General features: G+C 50.1%; 1 protein-coding gene across 1 annotated transcript in view; it reads right to left on the bottom strand.

The window, feature by feature from the left end:
* ADAP1 (ArfGAP with dual PH domains 1) overlaps positions 1–12,760 on the bottom strand; it is a 49,656-nt gene extending 36,896 nt beyond the window's left edge. Inside the window, exons 1-3 of the mRNA XM_059484724.1 lie at positions 12,529–12,760; positions 2,223–2,353; positions 510–601 (exon numbers count right to left, since the gene is read on the bottom strand). Coding sequence (XP_059340707.1) covers positions 510–601; positions 2,223–2,353; positions 12,529–12,613 — 308 coding nt within the window. The 5' untranslated portion in view covers positions 12,614–12,760. The remainder of the gene's footprint in view (positions 1–509; positions 602–2,222; positions 2,354–12,528) is intronic.
* Between the last annotated feature and the right edge of the window lie 899 nt (positions 12,761–13,659).

Raw genomic sequence — 13,659 nt, 5'->3', positions numbered from 1 at the left:
TTCTGCTGCTCAGCTCCTTGCTCCCAGCTCACCAGGGAGGTTACTCCACACAGCCTTTCAGCTGCCTCCATGGAGGAGATTATTTGTATCTAGGTGGAAAAACACCCAACAGAAACCCCCATCCAGTATTTCTGCATTACAAATAACCCAGCATCTCACCCAGCAGATCAGCAAGTTCTGCCTTGCTGCAGAAGGGGGCTTTGAAAAGGCAGAGGAAATCAATGGGCAGAAATTGGCATCCTTGCAGCTCTAGAAACTTGGAAGAGCCTGGGGAACAGACAAACGATTGACTCCCCTGCACCATCTCACTGTACTTATTAAATAGGATCCCACACGTAGCATAAACTCTACCATATGTGTGCAGAAGGAAAAACATTTTCAGGGTTTTTAATAAATGAAACCTCAATTGTGGCAAAAAAAAAAAAGTCTTATGCTAAAACTAAAGTATTACAGAGGCTGCAGCTGCACAAACAAATAAATGTTGTTTACCAGCAGAGGTATTTACTTACTGGCAGTCAAGATAGGTTGGTTTATAATAAAACGGTGGCATTTTAGATTCATATTTTGCTTTTGCTACATTGTTTCCATTCGAGGCCATAAACTGTAAAAAGAGAAAAAAACAGGAAGAATTAAGAAAATTTTAACAGTATTTTCTTTTATTTTCTTACTTCTACAAAGCAATAAAATTATTGGGATGGGGGACCTGTTCTCTTACTGAGAGGTGCACCCAGGACTGTGCACAGAAGGGTTGCTGCAAATAAATATTGGTTATTATTGCAAATAAATATTGGTTATTATTGTAAATAAATATTGGTTATTATTGCAAATAAATATTGGTTATTATTGCAAATAAATATTGGTTATTATTGCTAGGGGTCCTACAGATTAAAATGATGCTCAGGACACGTCCCAGCCCCACCTGCATCATCCCACAGGAGGAGGAGGCAGCACACAGTGACATTTCCCCCCCAGGCTTGGGAATCAGATGGAGCCCAGGAATCCAAATGGGGATTAGGTAACCAGGGGGAAAAACCTCCCAGTGGCTTTTAGTCTCCATGTGCTACAGCCCCAGCAGGGTGAAAACACATCCAGCCTCTGACAACACATCCAGCGCCTCAGATCACATCACTTGTGCCAAAAGGATGAGTTTGTTTTTGCAAAGTCATTGCAGCTACCTCAGGAAGGAGCTTGAAGTGATAGACAAATAAATAAATAAACAAACAAATAAATATATAAAAGTTCTATCTCCCTTGACAGCCCTCCTTTCCAATAAATCAGTCTATAATGTTTCTATCTCCCCTGACAGCCCTCCTTTTCTTCTGATACACAAATGGTTGGTTGAGAACTCAGCAAAGAAAACTTCTTATTTCCTTATTCATACATTTTGTTTATTGAAATTCACTTTATAAGTGTAAAAAAACCCATTCTTTTTCCAGGCAGCCATGCTAAATACATTTTGTTTTGTGTCAAATGCCAGGTATACAAACACAACAAGCAACTAAGTTTTTTTTTTTTTTATTATTACTGTCATGGTTTTGAATTTCTCACATTTATATATTTAATCTATTCCCCCCAAAATACCAGGGGAGGAAAAATCCATGGAACACTAAGGCCTATTGTGATAAAACACACAATTGTATGAGGTGCAGCTTTCAGAAAAACCTCAACTCTACCCACAGAAGACAGAAATCAGTGACTGGTAGAGTCCATCGTGCCTTTGAAGACACCAGCAGTCAAAGCAGAAAGGTTTCCTGGGTGCCTTTAGCAGCACCACAGAAATCCAGGCCAGTGTGGGGCATAAATAGAGGGAATTTATACTGTGAGGGTTTGGTTTTCCAAGCTGTGAATTTAAGAGGAGCAAAGCCAGAGACAGCTGAGCTGGGCAGGGGTGGTGGACTAGGCAGGCAGGTCTAGTCTGTGAGAAACATTGAGAAGAAGAAAGGAACAAGAGAAGACAATTCATTGCAAGAAACAAGAGAAGACAACTCATTAAAAATTAGTATATTTTATATGCCATTTCACTGACATCTTTATAGGGGTGAGGAAATAATACGGGTGTTGTACTTCAGCCAGCACCAAACCTCGCTCCCACATTCACCACCTAGACCTGCTTTGTCACATCCCATTTCTTGCGGCATTTTTAGGAGGGGAAGAGCCCAGAGGCCTGGCAGGGAGCCTGGCAGAGCCCTGGCAGGGCAGGGCAGGGCAGGGGCAGCACGTACCTCCACCTGGGCATCGTCCCACTCGTCCAGGCGCACCGACTTCACCTTGCTGACCTGCGGGATGCTGCGGTGGATGCCCGAGCAGCTCAGGCAGATGAAGATGCCCAGGCTGTGGGATGCCCAGTCCGGGTCTGCAAGCAAGAAGGAAAGAGGGAATTGCACTTTACTGAGCTTTTGGATTCAGGGCAGCAGGAGGGAGGCAGAGACAGGGCATGGCAGGGGGGTCAGGAGCTCAGGGCATGGCAGAGTTCAGGTCTGATGCCCCTGAGTCTAAAGGCATCAGGTAAATAGACAAGGAAAATAAATGTTTCTATTGACAGGAATACAAATTAAACTAACAATTACCAGATTGCAATCCCCAATGCAGTTATTCCCCAAACCCCAATACACAGACAGCTGCATGTGGCCAAGACCTCCATAGCTCACTCCATGCTCACAAGAAGAGAAGAGGGGAATATCCTTCTCTCATGAGGAAATTCCACTCAAAAACTGCATGGAACAAAGACTACATCAGCTCAGGGAAGCCGCTGTGCTGCTCCCTTTTTTATTTATTTATTTATTACATGTGCTCCACACAGAGACTTTCCTCCCACAGCTGCAGCTCCCACAGCAGCCCAGCCCTCCATGCCAGGAGGTTTCCAGCCCTTGCCTCACTGGAAAAATGCCACCAGTGGTAGCTCTGTACTTTCTCTGAGCAAAACCACGCAGTGTTTACAGCCCCAGGCTGACATCTCACACAAAGCACTGTAAACAGAGTCCCTTGCCTCCAAATTCCTCCCTGGAGCAGGGACACAGAGGGACAGGAGGAGGGCAGGGGCAGGGCACATCCAGCAGTGTCCCTGGCACTGCCTTGCCAATGCAGCCAATACAGGGATCTTTGTTTGACTCCAAGGCAAATGTCAGTGTCTGCAGCCCCAGCTGTGCCCCAGCAGCACGAGTTTCACTGCAGGTCACCCAGGCAGGCACCAAATCCTGCATCCTGCCCAGAGCCACAGGGCTGGCAGCCCCTCAGCCACCCCACGGCACCAGGCTGGCACGGGGTAAGGGCAGGTTTTCCCCTCTCCCAGCCCCTCACCATCCTTTTATCCCCCCCTGAACCCTCAGTGCCCACAGCACAGCAATCATTTATAAAAGGCAAGGGGATGTGCTTCCTCCTCCTTATCCATATTTAATGCTCTGGCTGGGTCAGTGCAGGGAGCAGGCTGGCATGGGGCAGCTCAGCTCTGAGGGGGAAACAAGGGCTGCCACCAGCCCTGCCCTGCCTCAGGGACAGCCACAGCTCTGCCCTGCGTGCAGGGACAGCCACCAGGGACAGCCACCAGCCCTGCGTGCAGGGACAGCCACCAGCTCCCCCAGCACACCCTGGGGAAGGGCAGTTCAGTCCCCCAGAGGTGGCTCTGCTCAGATGCAAACCCCAGTGCAGAATGGGGATTCTCATCAGACACAGCTGGGTGCCCACAAGGGAGAGGGGAGCAAATTCCCAGGCTGGCACAAGTCAGACACCAGTATGGGTTTTTTCTGTTTCACAGGGTCTCCTATTCTCACCAGAGACCCCAGTGACTACAACTCAAGCCTGGCAAGCACAAAGCAGTCAGGTTGATCTAAGGGCTTGTGCTGCCCACCCTGCTGCTCCCACGGCTTCACACCCCATCCCAGATCATGTCCCCTCTCATTCCAACCTCAAGGATTGTGCCCAGTTATTGGGCTGGCAGCAAGAATCAAGAGTTTTGCATGCTCAGGCACTTTCTGGGTCTATCTCATCATATTGTCCTCTCTCATCTCCAAACACGTTTGTAATCAAAGCCTGGGGCCCTCCAAATTTGCTGCCACAAAAACACCCCAAGGTTCAGCACTGCTGAGGGTCCCAAGGGAAGCAGCAGGCAGGAGGAGAGTTCAAAGACCTCAGGTACCAACTTAGCCCCATCCAAAAAATTGCTGGGTAGTGAGAACCCCCAGCACAAACTGATCTGCCAGGGCAAGCCTCTCTGAAACATCACCCTTACCACAATTTGAGATTTCTCGTGGCTCTTGTGTCGCAGACATCTTTTATGAAAAATCCTTTTTTTAGGATTTTTCCTCCTGAGAAGCTGAGAGGCCTCAAGAACAAAATGTAAACAATGGCTATCTGCTGCTGTGGAATGCAACAGGTGGATCTTTGATTAGCCCATGTTGGATGTTTGTAATTAATGGCCAATCACAGTGAGTTGGCTTGGACAGAGAGCCAAGCCACAAACCTTTGTTATCATTCTTTCCTATTCTATTCTTAGCTAGCCTTCTGATCAAATCCTTTCTTCTATTCTTTTAGTATAGTTTTAATATAATATATATCATAAAATAATAAATCAGCCTTCTGAAACATGGAGTCAGATCCTCGTCTCCTCCCCAGTCCAAGAACCCCTGTGACCACCGTCACACTCTTGCTCTCCCGGCTGAGGACATCCAACAGAGAGCAAGGCAGCCCAGACCTTCCCAGGCTGCAGCTGGAAGCCAACAGGAATTTCTCAGCATCCTCTGAACAACCCAGAGGGCTGCATGCAGAGCCCTGTGACCTCCCCGTGGCCCAGCCCTGCCACAGGGGGTGGAGGATTGCCCAGCTCCTGGGGGGCTCTGCCGAGGCTGCTTCCCCTCCTGCCCCTCTGCCTGCCCTCGTGGTGCCATTTCCAGAGAAACCAGGGAAATTCAGCCTCACCCACGTGACTGAGGGGCTGTGACACGCCCCAGGCAGGGCCAGCACTGCAGGGATGCTCCTGCAGAGCCTTTCTGGGGCTTTGGGGCTCTCAGGGGCCGCACTGCTCCCCAAACACATCACGGGCCCTCCCTCTGCTCTCCAGGACAAATTCTCAGCTCAGGGACAACACCAGAGATCCCCAGCCTTGGCTTATCACAGACCCCAACCCTCCCAACGACTGCACCAGAGATAAGACAACATCTTATCAAACATGAAAATAAATTTTCTCACAAAACACTGAATTTTTGGGCTACACCGTTAGTTTAGTGAGCCACTGACCCCAGGCTGCATGGAAATGGATGCCTCCACAGACAGGTGAAATCCCCCTTGCTGCTGGACACTTCAACAGCTGGAACACCTTCTCCACGCTGGACATTACTGAGAGTTCAGTAATTTTATTATTCTGTCTGGATATGAGCCAAAAAAGTGCAATGAAATGGCAATATGTCATAATCTGGGCTTTTTGGGCATTGCTCAAAAAAGATTTTTTTTTTCCTAAAGCCTTCAGAATTTTGAGCAAACAGCAGTGAAGCCTAATGAAAACTCTCCACATGCCCAAGTTCCACACAAATTACTTTATTCCATTATTTGAAGCCAAAAGGAATAAAAATGAACGAGGAACAACGGGAACATTAAAGCAAATACTCTGTGTAAGTGCAGAAAGGCTCTGATCCTGAATTACCAACTCCAGCCCTAAAAGGCTTTCACTGCCCACTGTGTGGTAGAGATTCCTGGTAACTCATAAACAGATCATAATGCCTTTCAAAATTAAGACATGAGTCAGCTTCATTTTAAAAATTAAAGAAACAAACAAAGCTAAACTAAGCTCAGGAGAAGGGCACTGGGCTGGTATTTTCCCATCTCATTCATCTGAAAGCAAAGGCACAGCCAGAGATTAGAGAAGCACCCAAAACAAAACTAAACCACTTGGTGTGCTTTAAATTCAGCTAAATTCAGAAATTAACTTGTCCACCCAGCCCTTTTTACCACCACAAGCCTCAGGAAAAGCCAGCACAGCGAACCATGAACACTGCAGCTTGAACCCAGCACTCCTGAACTTAGGGAAAAATAAAAAAATGAAGGATAGGCACAGAAAATATTATGGAAGAAAAAACAACAAAAGACACTGGACAACTTATAGAAATCAAAGAGATTGGAAGCTGGATGTTAATGGATTAAAAAAAAAATTAAAAATCAGTGCTTCCTGTATCCAGAATATAAACATGGGGTACCAGGTTGAAAATCCCTAGATAATCCAACATCCCATGAAGCAGAGCAGCAACAGGCTCAAAGCAGAGAAGGGCAAGAACTGAAAGAGCCCCAAAATTTGGATGCTCCTGCTCCACCTTTTGCCTTAAACCACATTTATCACTAGTTATAGCAGAATATGATGACCAAGGCAAACACGAGGCCAATGCACAGCAACACATCCTCAGCACACAAAGGATGCCCTGGTCCTGCTGCATCCCTGCCACTGCAGCTGGTCCTTGCTTGGGATGGAGATCCAGTGGATCTTCCTGAACCCTCTCCTGTTTGAGGTGGCAAAGAGACCTCTCCAGAAAAACAAAACCTCTTTTACCCTGCACTGGAAATGGGACTCATGGATACAGGGCAGACAGGGATTTTGGTGCAATCCACACAAGCACAAAGCCTTTCCTGCCTGCTGCTCATTTCCTCCCTGCCCCAGCCAGAGAACCTCGTGTTCAGCACCAGAGCTCTGTGGCTCTTTACTCTGGGGAAGGATCAGGAGGCTGACAAACACACCCTGGTCATGCATGCTGAAAAATAACAATAAAAGAGTTAACACTGAAGTCAAACCACCTCCCACCAACTCTCCTCTCTAAGTAGGAAAATTTTTCAGTGGAGGCACTGAACTTGCCAAGGTCTTTTAATCCAACTGGCAGGTCCCAGCAGCCCCCCCCCTCACTGTGTGCAGCCCACGATTGTGCTGCAGCCCAGGCACCAGGACTGGACAAAAAACACCATCACATGGAACCTCCTTTGTTCCAAAAAGCCCCTTTTTCCCCTGCAGAAAGTGGCACTGAGCTAAACACAACTACCGTGGGATTTTTAAAATTTTTCCCCCCTTCTTACTCTCTCTGCTTACAGCTGGGGAGAAGGGATGGCTGATTCCCAGGGACAAAAAAAAAAAAAAAAAAACCACAAAAACACTAAGAAAGCTCAAAACCGAACCAAAACAAACCCCAAAAAACTAAACAAAAAAAACCCACAAAAAACGAACAAAAAAAAAAAAAAAAAAGAAGAAGAAAAAAAGAAAAAAAGAAAGAAGAAAAAGGAAAAGGGGGAAAAGGAGAAAAAAGAAAAAAGGGGACAAAGGGGGACAAAGGGGGGAAAAAGGGGGGAAAAAGGGGGGAAAAAGGGGGGGAAAAAGGGGGGAAAAGGGGGGGAAAAGGGGGGGAAAAAGGGGGGCAAAGGGGGAAAAAAGGGGGGAAAAAAGGGGGAAAAAAGGGGGAAAAAAGGGGGAAAAAAGGGGGAAAAAAGGGGGAAAAAAGGGGGAAAAAAGGGGGGAAAAAAGGGGGAAAAAAGGGGGGAAAAAAGGGAGGGAAAAAAGGGGGAGAAAAAAGGGGGAAAAAAAGGGGGAAAAAAGGGGGAAAAAAGGGGGAAAAAAGGGGGGAAAAAAGGGGGAAAAAAGGGGGAAAAGGGGGGAAAAAGGGGGAAAAAAGGAGGGGAAAAAAAAGGGGAAAAAAGGGGGAAAATAGGGGAAAAAAGGGGGGAAAAAGGGGGGAAAAGGGGGGAAAAGGGGGGAAAAGGGGGGAAAAGGGGGGAAAAAGGGGGGAAAGGGGGAAAAGGGGGGGAAAAGGGTGGAAAAAGGGGGGAAAAGGGGGGAAAAGGGGGAAAAAATGGGGAAAAAAGGGGGAAAAAAGGGGGGAAAAAAGGGGGGAAAAGGGGGAGAAAAGGGGGAAAAAGTGGGGGGAAGGGGGGAAAGGGGGGGAAAAAGGGGGAAAAAAAGGGTAAAATAGGGGGAAAAAAGGGGGAAAAAGGGGGGGAAAAGAGGGGGAAAAGGGGGGGAAAAGAAGGGGGGGAAAAAGGGGGGGAAAAAAGGGGGGAAAAAAGGGGGGAAAAAAGGGGGGAAAAAAAGGGGGGAAAAAAGGGGGGAAAAAAGGGGGGAAAAAAGGGGGGAAAAAAGGGGGGGAAAAAGGGAAAAAAATGGAAAAAAGGAGAAAAAAAGGAAAATAAGGGAAAAAAGGGAAAAAAAAAAAGGAAAAAAAAAGGAAAAAAAAAAGGGAAAAAAGGGAAAAAAAAGGAAAAAAAAGGAAAAAAAAATTCAGTTTTTAAGTGAGAGGACAATTGGAGGTGCAGGAACAAGTTTCCACTTTGAGCTGGATGATGAAAATCCCGTTTCACACCATTGGAGCAGCAGAATCTGGAACAGCTTTTCCAGTGGGAGGCAGTGGGGGCAAGGGAGGGAAGAGCTGCAGGCAGAGCCCACCAGCCCCCGAGGGGATGGGCAGCACCCGGGGCTCTGTCACCTTCCCCACCTGGGCTTTCAGGAGCAGCATGGAGGGAGGAGAGGCTGAGATCAATCAGTGCCCTCCTCAATCCTCAGCAAATCAAGCAGTGCTCAGGCGTTTCCCTGTAATCACCGCCCTCATCTTCTGACATCCAGGGAGTGGAAAAGCTTCACCTGCTGTAGGGACTGAGAAGGAAAAGGTGTTTCCAACCACCTCCGGCTTCCAGAGGCACTGTGTCACACCAGATCTGCTCGGCTGTGCAGCACCAAGCTCCAATTCCAGACTCCCCTCCATCTGCTCTTCCTCCATCCTTCACCCCCTCGGGGCCTTCAGGCACAGAGGGCAGTGTCAGCCAGGATCCATGGCCCAGTAATCCATCCCAAATAAGAAAGATAAAATGATAACAAGCCACGTAAACTGCTGCTGGAGGGTTTAAACTGCAGGATTGCTTTGATGGGATTTCCATTTCTGTCTTCAGAGCCTCTCTGTCCTCCTACAATGTAAAATAATTCTCACTCCATGGAAACACGAGCCTAAGTCATAGAAAAATAAAGAGAGAAATACTCAAGGTCTTGTCATGCCCTGAGATAACCATCCGTCTTATGATGTGAGGAAAGATTGCCTGAGACAAAGAATCATTTAGAAAAAGGGAAAGGCTGAACTGCCACATCAGTCTTGAAGAAAAAAAGATTATTCTAATGTACAGAGAGCCATTACACACCAGCAATTCAGTAACAGTGCTCAGTTTGCACTTAAGGCTGCATTTACCATGCTGTCTTCACTGAGAGAGCACAGCTTTAAACCCACAAAAAACACAACACCCAGGACACAGAAGTGTGTAATGACAGAGGACACAAAGCCCCATTTAATGACTTTATTAGGGGCTCCTACCCCAGAATTCAGTCCCCAAGATGTAACCAAGGCAGCCTCATTATGCATTACAGATCAATGACATTTTCTGCAACCGAAATATCTTTTATTCAAAACAGCCTTCCTTTGCAATTTAAGGTTTTATAAAAACGCAATTAATAAAAACCTAAAAAAAATTAATTCCAAACACAAAAAAAAACTGCCGGTAAAAATTGCAATCTCCCAGTTATTTTACACTCTGATTTTCACTTTCTACTTTAGCATCCTTTCTGCATTCCCAGCTGCCATGGCCAGACTGTCCTCTCCACCTCAGACATCCTTCAAAATCTGTTTGAAACCCTTGGTTTCACACAGGAGATTTTTTTTTTTTTTGCCAGACATACACCCAGATCTGACCTTCCTGAGCACCACCTTCAATCCCCATTTGCACCCAGGTGCAAGTGGGCACATCCTTGAAGGAATCACACCTTGAACAGGGCAGCCTTACAGGGCTCGGCCACTTCACCAACCCTCAGCCAGGATTGAGTGGCAAATTCTGGCAAAGCAGCAGGCTGTGCCCAGATGTCCCCAAAGAGATGGGTTCATCCTGCAGGGATGGAGTTATTTACCCAGCCCAGGAGGAAATCCTCCCCTGATGCCCCATGTCTGTGCCTGGCTCTGCCTTTTGTGTGGTCACAGCTTAGCCCAGCCATGCCAGGCTGAGAGCACCAGGGCTTTGTGACAGGACACAGAACACCTGGGACGAGCTGTGGCTTCAGGGCTCTGGCTACTGAGCCTCTCCCAAATGCCAAAGCAGTAACAAAAGAAAATAACACTCTTTGACAGCAGGGAAGGGAAAAAACAAACAAACTTTCACTGGCTGGCTGATTTCACGAACAAATATTTCCAAAAGAAAAAGAAAACCCAGCTGGCTTCCAAATACACAAATTAAAGTGATTAACAAAATTTTCTTTCCCCTGTTACATTTCCAACCCATCCTATTCTTTGTCAGGAGCATCCCTGAGCTAAATGGCTCCCTCTTATCATGGATCCTGTACTAAGAGAGTATTCAGGGAAAGGCACTCACCCACCTGAGAAACAGCAACAACAAACCCTGATCCTGGGCATCCCCCAGCTGTAGCAGATCAGCCCTGTGGTGATACTCACATGTGGGAAAGCACAGCTCTGCCCTGCTTCCCTCATCTTCTGTTCATTCCACACCCTGCCTCTTCCTTCCTTCCTTCTTGCTTCATTTTCCCTGCTTTGGTACTTTTCCAGTGTCAGCTGCCACCTTTATCCCTTTGTGCACCCCACTTCTCAGCAAAGACCATTCTTGCACCCCTTTCTGGATATTTATCCTGCCTCTGCTGCATTACCTCATCCCCAGAAGGAGCTGGCCTGCCACACCTGCCCAGCCTGAATAGCTGAATTCAGGCTGAATATTTCCTACACTACCTACAGACACAAGTTATAATCTCGTGTTAAGCAGCCCAGGGCATCTCAAGTTTCCTGTCCCTCCCAGGCAGAGGAGCACATTACAGCACCATGAATAGCTCTCCTCTGCCAAAGAACCCGAAGCAAAGCAGTCACTAAAGAAATTGGGTTGATGAACAGGGAGGTGGCCCTAAGGAAGCAAAGCCACGAGGGTTCAGAAGAGGCTGAGTGATATTAATATAGCACATCTTGACTTACAAAAGACACTGGCCCAAATTCTCCTCTCTGACTTTCACATTCACTAAGACATCTCTGTATGCAAATGTCACCAAAACCCAAGCATGGTTCTGTTGTTTTACAAACCGTTTTGATGCCTTTAACAACAACCTCCTTACCCTGATATGAGCTATTTTATTGACCTGCAGCTCCATCTCCACCCTGGTGATGCCGAGAAACTTCCCATTTTGCCCGGAGGCTTTATGTTCTACACCCACAGGGTGAGGGAGAATCACCCTGCTAATCTGAAAACGGCCCGGGTTTGCGAAGTTTTCTCCAGGAAGGAACAATTTAGGCAGACACCTCCTCGGGGAGCCCAGGCTGTGCTCAGCAAGGCTCCTCGGAGGTGGCTGGTACAGGCAGACAGCAGCAGATGGGTGGGAGCAGGCGGCGCTGCAAAGCCGCTCACGCTGTGCCCAAAGTTCTTTGTCCTTTCCAGCTGGGGACCGGAGGACACAACGCGTCTGAAAGTGAACTGCAGTGTCCTGGGATGCAGATCAGGGATGTAAAACCGCTGGGAATGGTTTGAGGTGGATAGCGGTATGCGATAGATCTTGACATCCTAAAGAAATCAATAGCTGGGAAAATAGGGCTCAGCTGAAGTGTTGGGTTTTTCTTTAACCTATAGAATGCCAGAGGCTGGGAAGGACATCCTTTTTATACCCCTCCTCAGAGCCATCCTGCTCAAGCTAATATAAATTTAGGTTATTCTGTATGGTGATTTTTTTTTTTTCTTTTTAAAACCAGGAAAGTTACTTGCTCTGCAATTTTTCTAAGGTTGTTCTCAAAGACAGAACCCACCACCCCACGCAGACTCTGCTCAGCAACAGCACCACGGCCCGACCCTAAAAAATTCACCATCCAAAAGGCGAAGAAGACATTTCCAGCCCAGATTTTCTCCCCTCGGCACACGCAGACGCGTACAGCCATCGCACCCCGCTCCCTGCGCGGCGCAGGCACCCATCGATGGCAGCTGGGCAAAGGTTGCTGGGCAGGATGTCCGCAGCGCTGCCTCCGGTTGTCCCCGGGTGTTTGTTCGCTGCCAGGGCAGGAGCAGCCGAGGGGACGCGGGGGACACGGCGCAGACAGGGCAGAGCCCGCACCGCTCCCGGCCCCGGCAGCGCTGCATTCCGCGGGGACCCGCCGGGATGACATCAGCGCTCACGGCCGCCCGAGGAGCCGGGCTGGCCCGGGGGAACGGGGGAACCTCGGCCGGTGGGGCCGGAGCGCGGGGAGCGCAGCGCATCCCTCCAGCAGCCCCGGAGCATCCCCCGCGCTGCATCCCCCGCGTGGGGACGGGGTCGGGCACACCCTCGGCGGGGCTCCGGAGACGGCACAGCCCCGCGCCCCGTCGCTGCCGTGCCGAGCCGTGCTGTACCGCGCTGTGCGGCACCGTGCCATGCTATGCTGTGCTGTGCGGTACCGTGCCATGCTATGCTGTGCTGTGCGGTACCGTGCCATGCTATGCTGTGCTGAGCCGTACCGTGCGGTGCGGGCAGGTGCAGGTGCAGCCGCCGCCCGCGCCCCCCGCCTCCCCTGCCCTTACCCGGGGCGGCGCAGTCGGCGCACGCCGCGTTCCCCGGCCGCTGGAGCAGCTCCACCAGCGCCTTCCTGCTCCTCTCCTTCGCCATGGGGGCGGCTCGGCGGGGCTGCGCCGGCTCCGCGGCGCTACGGCAGCCTCATGGCGCGGGCGGGGGGCGCTGGCGAGGCGGGCGGCGCCCGGGCGGCTCCATCGGCCCCGCTCGCCCCGCGCACGCCGAGCGCGCCTCCGGCCGCCGGGACGCGCCGCGCCGGGGCGGTGCTGCCCTGCCCCGGTGCTGCCCGGCCCGGCCCTGCCCTGCCCCGGTGCTGCCCTGCCCGCCCTGCCCTGCCCTGCCCTGCCCGCCGCTGCAGGAGCCGCCCGGGGCCGCCGGTTCCGCTCGCAGCGGGCGCTGCCGCCTCCCCGCGCCGCTCGCCCGCGACCTCCAGCGGCAGCGCCGCACCGGGGCGGCCCCGACCCCCGAGGGGTACCCGGCCTTCAGGGCATCCCGTCCTGCTGGCATTCAGGGGTGCCTGTCCTGGTTTAACTCCTGCCCGCGGACGGGATGCTGCCGTGCGGGTCCTCACCTGTGCGAGGTGGCAGCGACGCCAGCTCTCCCTGGCCAGGGCCTTGCCACACAGTCAGGTTCATGAGCAGCTCTTTTGGGATGCCCCTCTAACACCAGCAGATTTTGGCAGGTTCATGAGCAGCACGTTTAAGATGTCCCTCTAACACCAGCAGCTTTTGGGGGTGCTTGTGAAGGTCTGTCCTCCAATGTATTCCCACGTTTTTCACACCTCCATGGTGTCAGGGGAGTATCAGGAGGGAAAACACCCCTGTGCCACCATGGCTGTCCATCTCATGCCATCTATGGGGCAAGGCTCCTTGTTCTGCCAGCCAAACACTAAACAGTCACTCAGGGGCAGGATGTGGGAGGCTTTTGGCCAAGGAAGGGCTCAGAGCTGTCTCCTTATCTAACCCCTGCTGAAACCTTCTCACGTATGGGTCACCTGTGATGCTGCAATGTCCTGTCTGTGGTTCGCAAGTCTCTGCTAACAAAAACAATCTTGGTTTTGCAAAGCAAGTCCCCATTTAAGTCATCCAACTCTGTTTCCTCCAAGAAAGAGCCCTCCTGCAAGCTCAGCCAGTGCCATTCAT

Source organism: Ammospiza nelsoni, chromosome 17 (assembly GCF_027579445.1).
Source record: "Ammospiza nelsoni isolate bAmmNel1 chromosome 17, bAmmNel1.pri, whole genome shotgun sequence".
Lineage (NCBI taxonomy): Eukaryota > Metazoa > Chordata > Aves > Passeriformes > Passerellidae > Ammospiza > Ammospiza nelsoni.
This window is presented reverse-complemented; position numbering and strand designations above follow the sequence as displayed.